Source organism: Ruditapes philippinarum, unplaced genomic scaffold (genome assembly GCF_026571515.1).
Source record: "Ruditapes philippinarum isolate M1 unplaced genomic scaffold, ASM2657151v2 ctg186_1_1_1_1, whole genome shotgun sequence".
NCBI lineage: Eukaryota > Metazoa > Mollusca > Bivalvia > Venerida > Veneridae > Ruditapes > Ruditapes philippinarum.
The window spans coordinates 361,578-371,393 of NW_026860931.1; the positions used below are offsets into that span (position 1 = coordinate 361,578).

General features: G+C 31.6%; 1 protein-coding gene across 4 annotated transcripts in view; it reads right to left on the reverse strand.

Moving 5' to 3' along the window:
• The window catches only part of LOC132713954 (5'-AMP-activated protein kinase subunit gamma-1-like), a 119,331-nt gene extending 110,193 nt beyond the window's left edge, over nucleotides 1-9,138 (reverse strand). Inside the window, exon 1 of one of the 4 annotated variants that reach the window (XM_060696685.1) lies at nucleotides 8,987-9,138. In XM_060696685.1, the coding sequence (XP_060552668.1) occupies nucleotides 8,987-9,088 (102 nt within the window). In that variant the 5' untranslated portion in view covers nucleotides 9,089-9,138. Of the gene's footprint in view, nucleotides 1-769; nucleotides 857-4,801; nucleotides 4,820-8,986 lie in introns of those variants that run through there. The other 3 variants (XM_060696683.1, XM_060696688.1, XM_060696686.1) reach the window with 3 other exon arrangements.
• Nucleotides 9,139-9,816: the final 678 nt, after the last annotated feature.

The window sequence follows — 9,816 nt, forward strand, 5'->3', positions numbered from 1 at the left end:
ATGCAAAATATCTAAGCTCTAGACCTTTTGGGTCTTTACAAGAAGGTGTTTTAAGTTTTTACTATATGTACATATAGCGAAAATCAAAGACCCCGGGGCGGGGCCGATTTTGACCCAAGGGCTATAATTTGAACAATCTTGGTAAGGGTCTACCACATGATGCCTTTATGCAAAATATCTAAGCTCTAGGCCTTTTGGGTTATTACAAGAAAGGTATTTAAAGTTTTTTACTATATGTACATAGTGAAAAATCAATGACCCCCGGGGCGGGGCCAATTTTTGACCCCAGGGCTATAATTTGAACAATCTTGTTAGAGGTCTACCAGACAATGCCTTATGCAAAATATCTAAGCTCTAGGCCTTTTGGGTCTTTACAAGAAGATTTTTTAAATTTATTCTTATAATTCCTTTTGGTTGCCATGGCAACCAGATTTCTGCATGGAATGAAATTCTTTGAACAACTTTGTAAGCCCTTCACCCAAGGAACAATCCTGCCAAGTTTGGTTGAAATTGGACTAGTAGTTTTTCACAAGAAGATTTTTTAAGTTCACTATATAATCTATATAACACACACACACACACACAACACACACACACACAGGTGAATCGCTATATGCCACCGCAACGCAGATTGCGGTGGCATAAAAATATACCTAAATCTACATAAGAAATCCTGTTCATACTATCAAACTAATCTACAAGGACATGTTTATAGAAGAAACACTCATTACATTTAAAAATTTCAAGTTAATAAGTAATTTTAATTTACCCGCAGATCATGTAAACTGGATGACCTCCGTCTTTCCATATGTTTCTTAATCCTCAAACTTTTCCTTAGCATGTTTTGTTATGTGTATGTACTTATTATCACAGAGACACTACATTTATACTTTAACATCAAACAACATGCTGTTGCAAAATCATTGTCACAAATGTCCTTGCTTTTACATATATACAGATGTAAATAGAGAAAACTCAAATATAAAAGTATCATTTCCTATCATAGGAGACCTTGTATAGATCAAATGGCAGATTTATTGGTGCTGTCAAGCAGTTTAGTGTAGTAAATGATAGTTTTTATATCATTTTTATAGCATTATAATATTATTTATAGTCAATTCCTATCATAAGTAAGCAGCATCACAATATAATTATTGTCCTTGTAAATAATCTTTCTTTTCAATTTGTATATCAGTTAAATTATTAGGCTCAAACAAATGTCCATTTAAAACTCTATATGCTTTTCTTCCCCCTAACTACCCACCAAATGTCTATTCATAAATCTATGTTGCTTATAAATATATAAGCTACCTATCACCTAATGTATACTCCCTGTCCCTAAACATATACTTATAAATCTATGAACTACCTTTAATACAGTACCTTATGAACTACTCATAAATCTATGAATTATCTGTTATTAATGTGAAATGATCATTTCCCCTAAATGGTTACTTATAAAACAATCAGCTGCCTATCCAAGAATGTATACTTACAAATTTATAAGCTATGTGTCCCTTAATATATACTTATTAATCTATAAGCTACCTGTTCCTTTATGTATGTATCTATAAGCTACCAATCCCCTCTATGTATACTTATTAATCTATAAGCTACCTGTCCCCTTTATGTATATGTATCTATAAGCTACCTCTCCCCTCTATGTATATGTATCTGTAAGCTACCTGTCCCCTTTATGTATACTTATAAATCTATAAGGTATCTGTTCCCTTTATGTTTACTTATAAATCTATAAGCTACCTGTCCCCTTTATGTATATGTATCTATAAGCTACCTGTCCCCTTTATGTATACTTATAAATCTATAAGGTATCTGTTCCCTTTATGTACACTTAAAAATCTATAAGGTATCTGTTCCCTTTATGTATACTTATAAATCTATAAGCTACCTGTCCCCTTTATGTATACTTATAAATCTATAAGCTATATGCCCTCTTTATGTATACTTATAAATCTATAAGCTAATAATAATTTTAGACAAATAAAAGAACATCTTTTCATAACTACGCATGTATGATAGTTGAAATAACAAAACAAGAGTGGATCTGACTACTAAGACATTAAGCTCTGACAGCCTCTGACATATATTTGTAACATAAATTATAGAAGCATAGTTTATACCGGTCAGTTAGTACCATAAGGTGAGGATCTGGTCACTTACACAACATGTTTATTTACATAAACACCCTTTCACCTATTTTCAGTAGTAAAAAATAAAGTTCATACAAATAATATGGTGTCAACTAATGTAAGTACATGTGCACATAAAAAGCTGTCTTTCTGTTCAAATGAACATTTAGATTTTAAATATTAGAGAGAAAAAAAAGAAGTATCTAAAAGAAGTATCTACAGTGAATACAATATCTTTTAAATATTGTCAGGTATTAAAATTCACATGGTAAAAATATAATCTTATCATTTTGCACCAGTCAATTGTAAACCTTATTTCCTGTTAGTCTCAGGGTATTAAAGTGAGAACCTTTGGATTATCTAAGGCTTGATAAAGACTTAATTCACTGTGGAGATGGGAAAAATTTGAGAAAATCCCCTATAAATTCCCTCATGCTGCAGGTTGGAAATATTGCCCACTTTTTTGTAATAGAAATAATACCACTGCTTTGACCAAGCAAAAAAATTTCTCTGTTTGAGTGGTGGGGGTTAGGACCACCACATAACCTTACAAACTCATCTTATTGCTGTCACATAACCTTACAAACTTTCATATTATTGCTGCCACGTAACCTTACAAACTTTAAACTGATTGCTGCCACGTAACCTTACAAACTTTAAACTGATTGCTGTCATATAACCTTACAAACTTTTATCTTATTTCTTACACATAACCTTACAAACTTTCATCTTATTTCTTTCACATAACCTTACACACTTTCACCTTATTTCTTTCACATAACCTTACAAACTTTAAAGTGATTGCTGTCAAATAAACTTACAAACTTTCATCTTATTTCTTTCACATAACCTTACAAACTTTAAACTGATTGCTGTCACATAACCTTACAAAATTTAATCTTATTGCTGACACATAACCTTACAAACTTTCATCTTATTTCTTTCATATAACCTTGCAAACTTTAAACTGATTGCTGTCACATAACCTTACAAACTTTAATTTGATTGCTGTCACATTAACCTTACCAACTTTAAACTGATTGCTGTGTTGGTAAACTGATTGCTGTAACATAACCTTACAAACTTTAAACTTATTGCTGTCACATAACTTTACAAACTTTAGACTGATGTCTGTCACATAACCTTACAGACTTTAAACTGATTGCTGTCACATAACCTTACAAACTTTCATCTTATTTCTTTCACATAACCTTACAAACTTTAAACTGATATCTGTCACATAACCTTACAAACTTTAAACTGATATCTGTCACATAACTTTACAAACTTTAAACTGATTGCTGTCACATAATCTTACAAACTTTTATCTTATTGCTTTCACATAACCTTACACACTTCATCTTATTTCTTTCACATAACCTTACAAACTTTCATCTTATTTCTTTCACATAACCTTACAAACTTTAAACTGATTACTGTCACATAACCTTACAAACTTTCATCTTATTTCTTTCACATAACCTTACAAACTTTACACTGATTGCTGTCACGTAACCTTACAACATTTAATCTTATTTCTGACACATAACCTTACAAACATTCATCTTATTTCTTTCATATAACCTTGCAAACTTTAAACTGATATCTGTCACATAACCTCACAAACTTTAATTTGATTGCTGTCACATTAAACTTACCAACTTGAAACTGATTGCTGTAACATAACCTTACAAACTTTAAAGTGATTGCTGTCGCATAACTTTACAAACTTTAGACTGATATCTGTCACATAACCCTACAAACTTTAAACCGAATGCTGTCACATAACCTTACACATTTTCATCTTATTGCTGTCACATAACCTTACAAACTTTCATCTTATTTCTTTCACATAACCTTACAAACTTTAAACTGATATCTGTCACATAACCTTACAAACTTTAAACTGATTGCTGTCACATAACCTTACAAACTTTCATCTTATTGCTGTCACATAACCTTACAAACTTTCATCTTATTTCTTTCACATAACCTTACAAACTTTAAACTGATTACTGTCACATGACCTTACAAACTTTAAACTGATATCTGTCACATAACCTTACAAACTTTTATCTTATTGCTGTCACATAACTTTACAAACTTTCATATTATTTCTTTCACATAACCTTACAAACTTTAAAGTGATTGCTGTCACATAATCTTACAAACTTTAAACTGATTGCTGTCACATAACCTTACAAACTTTCATATTATTGCTGTCACATAATCTTACAATCTTTAAACTGATATCTGTCACATAACCTTACAAACTTTAAACTGACTGCTGTCAAATAACCTTACAAACTTTTATCTTATCTAATACTGACCACTTAAAAAAAGATTTTTGATTATTATAATTTTACACAATTTTCAGTTTCAAGTGATTCAGACTGAAAGTCAGTCTTGAAAAGCAAGAACTATAGGGATCAGTTTTGACCCATTTTGCATACCAATTTATCAGTTTCTAAATTTATATGTGAAAAATTATGCTTGATGAAATGTTACTTTTCTAATATAGACTGAAATTTTATTTTTTAACAAAATATAGAAATGAATATTTAAACTTGTTTTGAACATATCTTTGTTCTAGTAAGAGGCAATTAGTAAATATTGTGAGTGTAATACTATGTTAGTAGGGAGTACATTACCATACATGATTTTCACATCTGCCCTCTGAATATAACTTGAAAGATCACTTACCTGAAATGAGAAAATAGAATAAATAAATAATGAGAATTGCATTGAAACTTGAAACAAACATGAAAACATATGCCACATGGTATATTAACAACATTGTGATTTTTTACCAACAATCAATCTTGGAATGAGCATACAACATTTGTTAATTATTCATACAAATGGTGTGCACTTCTAGAAAAATAGGAAATTACATAACATGAATTCAACATATTGTTAAAAAGAACAGATTGTCACATATAATTCTTGTCAATTTCACTCTGAAATAGTAAAAAAAAAACTATAAAATCATTTTTTAAGAATCCATTGCTAATTTAAACAGTCTTCATTCATTCTTTGCTGTTGCCATTAAAAATAAATTAGTTCATTACTTAAAACAAACCTGAACTAATATTTACTTAAAGGGACTCCAGTGAGGTTTTCTGACATGACCCGATTTAGACTGGAAATATTTTTCTGATATTTATGTAATGGTTGATAAAGGTCTGAACCAATAGCTTTTGTGCAAATTTCACATCAATCCCTCACACAAACAATCAATAATCAATTTAATTCTGAATATATTGCATCATCAACTTAGGCAGACTTTTCACTTAATCCATGTTAGAATTTCAAACTTTATATATTTTAAGCTTTTTGAAACTCAATGGTTGAAAAGTGTTAAGAGTAAATTCTCTTGTACTGTCTTCAATAAATACTGAAGTCCCACAACTCTTATACAGTCTGACCAGGCTCTATTTCTGATATTAAAATCCCTTACATTTCGAATAGAGTGTTACTGGCAAGGTTGGGCAAATCCATTATATAAATTTAGCAGGTTAAGGAATAAAACAATACTTCATATGAATAATAAGTATCATCATTTGTCTCTATAAGACTGAATTTACAGATTTTTTCTTGGCTTTGGAATAAATAATAAATCTAGACCATGTATTATCGACTGTAAAAATCAGCCTAAAATGATGCATTGTTAGAATATGAAGTTGGTAACCTAAAAAAAAGTCCATCAACAGAAAAAGTTGTTAAACTTAATGAATAATTCAAGAATGACAGACAAGCCAGACAGTATATTTATGAGTTATGTTATGATGTAATAATATATGAACAATTCTGAAATGCGTGGTTTCCTTAATAAAAAGAGTTCTAGCATTCAGAGGTAAACAGAAAAAAATTTGTGATCTGCACTTTCTATTAAACAATTGATGTGAACTTGAACACAGTTAAAATTAAACGTCAACCCACAGATTGACAACATTTGCCTTCATTAAATGTCAACCCAAAGATTGTCAACATTTTGCCTTTATTAAATGTCAACACCAAAGATTGTCAACATTTGCCTTCATTAAATGTCAACCCAAAAATGTCAACAATTGCCTTCATAAAATGTCAACCCAAAGATGTCAACATTTTCCTTCATTAAATGCCAACTCCTAGATTGTCAACATTTGCCTTCATTAAATGTCAACTCACAGATTGACAACATTTACCTTCATTAAATGTTAACCCAAAGATTGTCAACATTTGCCTTTATTAAATGTCAATCCAAAGATGTCAACATTTGCCTTCATTTAATGTCAACCCAAAGATGTCAACATTTGCTTTCATTTAATGTCAACCCAAAGATGTCAACATTTGCTTCATAAAATGTCAACCCAAAGATTGTCAACATTTGCCTTTATTAAATGTCAATCCAAAGATGTCAACATTTGCCTTCATTAATGTCAACCCAAATATGTCAACATTTGCTTTCATTTAATGTCAATCCAAAGATGTCAACATTTGCCTTCATTAATGTCAACCCCAAATATGTCAACATTTGCTTTTCATTTAAATGTCAATCCAAAGATGTCAACATTTGCCTTCATTAATGTCAACCCAAAGATGTCAACAATTGCCTTCATAAAATGTCAACCCAAAGATGTCAACAATTGCCTTCATAAAATGTCAACCCAAAGATTGTCAACATTTGCCTTCATTAAATGGTAACCCAAAGATTGTCAACATTTGCCTTTAATGGAATTTTCAACACTTGCCTGGATTAACTGCCAGTCAGCTCACTATCAACAAGTGCTTCACATACATCGTCAGCATTTGTCTTAATTCATTTAATGTTAACTCCTAGATTGTCAAAACTTGTCTTTACTGTTAACAGCCTTTACATTGTCAAAGCATGTATTTAATCACTTTGTAAACACTTGCATTAAATAGATGACAAACTCAACCCCCCCCCCCCCCCCACACACACACACACACACAAACACCACAGCCCAAATATATGAAACATTTGCCCCAAAATTGGCAACAGTTCATATCTATAGACTTTATATTATTAGGACAAAAATACCATTCCAGAATTTATTGATCTCAGAGATTAAATATTGCCAACCTGACCTCTGTTAACCATATTTGTAATAAGACTAACCCCCCCCCCCCCCCCCACACATCATCACTTTCATTTGTCAGACAATGTCAGCAGGGTAAAATAAAGCACTGCCTTGGGAAATATATACTGTACATTCTCAGGAATAAAAATTCTATTCTAGAACTATTAATGTGTATAATTCTTTGTCTTTGCTTGTTTTGAGAACAGGAAAAAATGTGAAATACCAATAAGCAAAGTGTTTAAAGAATAGGAATGCAAACAAATGTTTATCTACCAACATATGTCAATATTATATATCATACCACCATCTGTTTCAACAACAAATCACATTTACCATGGTCTAATTTCCTTATGTTCTCATATTTGAAGCTCACATATAAATAAGGTGCAGTGTTAAAGCAAGTGGGTACTAAATCAATAGCTAGAGATGTCCTAGACCAAATTTTATGACTTCAAAGCTTCTACTGGATGTTCTCTTTATCTGTTTATGGAACAAATACAGACAACAAATGCCAATACAACAAACAACAGTAATTCATATACAATTTGTGTTCCAGGAAGGGAAATTTATTGCTGCATAATAAATATAAAGTAACTGCATTTAGTTTTCTTGTCAATTTTAAGTAAATGGCAGAATACAGATTCCTTCAAGGAATGTAAACAGTTTTGCACAAAAAAGAATACATTTTCTAGCAATATCTATAAATAGATCTTCTCACAAATTGGCAGACATTTTCTGCATTATAATACTCATCACCTATTTTAAAGTGTTCTATACTAAGACATACACTTATCTGATAATTATAAGTTAATTGTTTCCATGTATGATTTATTATATCATGTGTTAAGTATTCTGTATTAAAATAGTTACATACTTATCACAGAGTGTTCACCCAGTTAGTGTTCACCCAGTTAGTGTTCTCCCAGTTAGTGTTCTCCCAGTTAGTGTTCTCCCAGAAAGTGAGTGTTTACCCAGTTAGTGTTCACCCAGTTAGTGCTCTCCCAGAAAGTGAGTGTTTACCCAGTTAGTGTTCACCCAGTTAGGGTTCTCCCAGTTAGTGTTTACCCAGTTAGTGTTCACCCAGTTAGTGTTCTCCCAGTGAGTGTCATCAAGTGAGTGTTCACCCAGTTAGTGTTCACCCAGTTTGTGTTCTCCCAGTTAGTGGTTGGATTAAATATCACGGTCATGTGACAACCAACATTCCAGCCTGACCGGTGCAGGAGCCCTAAGATACCGGCCTTACTGTGTATCAATTCAAACAAGACCACAGCTGAATAGATTGTGCCACAAACAAGTTGGATAGTTTCCTTCCAAGAAGGTTTATTAATGTCCTTTGCGGGATTTGAACCAATGTCTATAAGACGTTGGGCCACTTTTAAATGGTATAATAATAATAATAATAATAATAATAAACTCTTTATTTAACGAAGGTAACTTATTAACACAATACATCAAAGCATTAGATACAACACATATAACAGTATGACTTACTGTCAGCTAAATATGTCATTTTATAAGACGTTGGACCACTAATGTATGACTTATTGTCAGTAAAATATATCATTAGTTACTGGGCATGTTCTGATAAAAAATACTGTAAATATCATAGCATAAGTTGCTTCCACATTCATACAAATTCAGCAGAGGCTAGAGGGGGCAGGGATGTTGTTGAGGTTAATTTAATTTGACCTATGAAACTAGTAAGAACATCAATATGTATGTGATAAAAACAGCAATATATATGTAAATTACCTCTCCTGGTCTATGCTCATCCATTGAACGAAATCCACGCATCCTCTCAAATAAACTTCTCTTATGTTTTAAACTCCTCTTCTTATATAATTCGGGTTCCATTCTTTTTTATTCAATTATACTCAAGCACAATACCCAACAAGAATTAAGAATCAAATTTTCTCAAAACTAGCATACAAAGCCAGCAAACACTAGAATATTTGCTATATCCTCCCTATATAAGCACTTATGTCTTTCTCTGTATTTTCCGAGTTTTCCCCCCCTAAAACAGTTAATATTTTAGGAAAAGAAAAGCTAATTATAGCTGGAACAACATGTTCAGTCCATTATTGAGAGGGATATATGCAATTGTTTTCTCCTTTTGTCTTTAAGAGTTGTTCAATCTAGTTAAGTTCTCTTAGACTTGTCATTTCACATTAAGAAACGATTTAAGACTGAAAATAGTAAAATCAATAATTAACATATATCAAAGATTAATGATTTGAATCACTAGTGATATACATGTACTTCCCAAGAACTTTACAACCTAAACTTCTGCTGGAGTCCTATTTTGTTTTTTAGATGCCTCACTTTAAAGTCAAATAGTAATGGGGCATTAAAAGACCAACCCCGTAAACCCAAATCTAGACCGTCCAATAAAGTAGTTTCTCTAAGAAGTTTCTATTTATAAAGGGCAATAACTGTATAATTCAGTCAATACTATGCACAACTTGGCCTAATTTGTCATGACATTGTAACAATCTAATAGAAATCAAGCTAGAGGAAAACAAATTAAGTTATGTAAGTAATAAACAAAGGTCTGTAACTCCAATTTAGAGTCATTTAAAAAA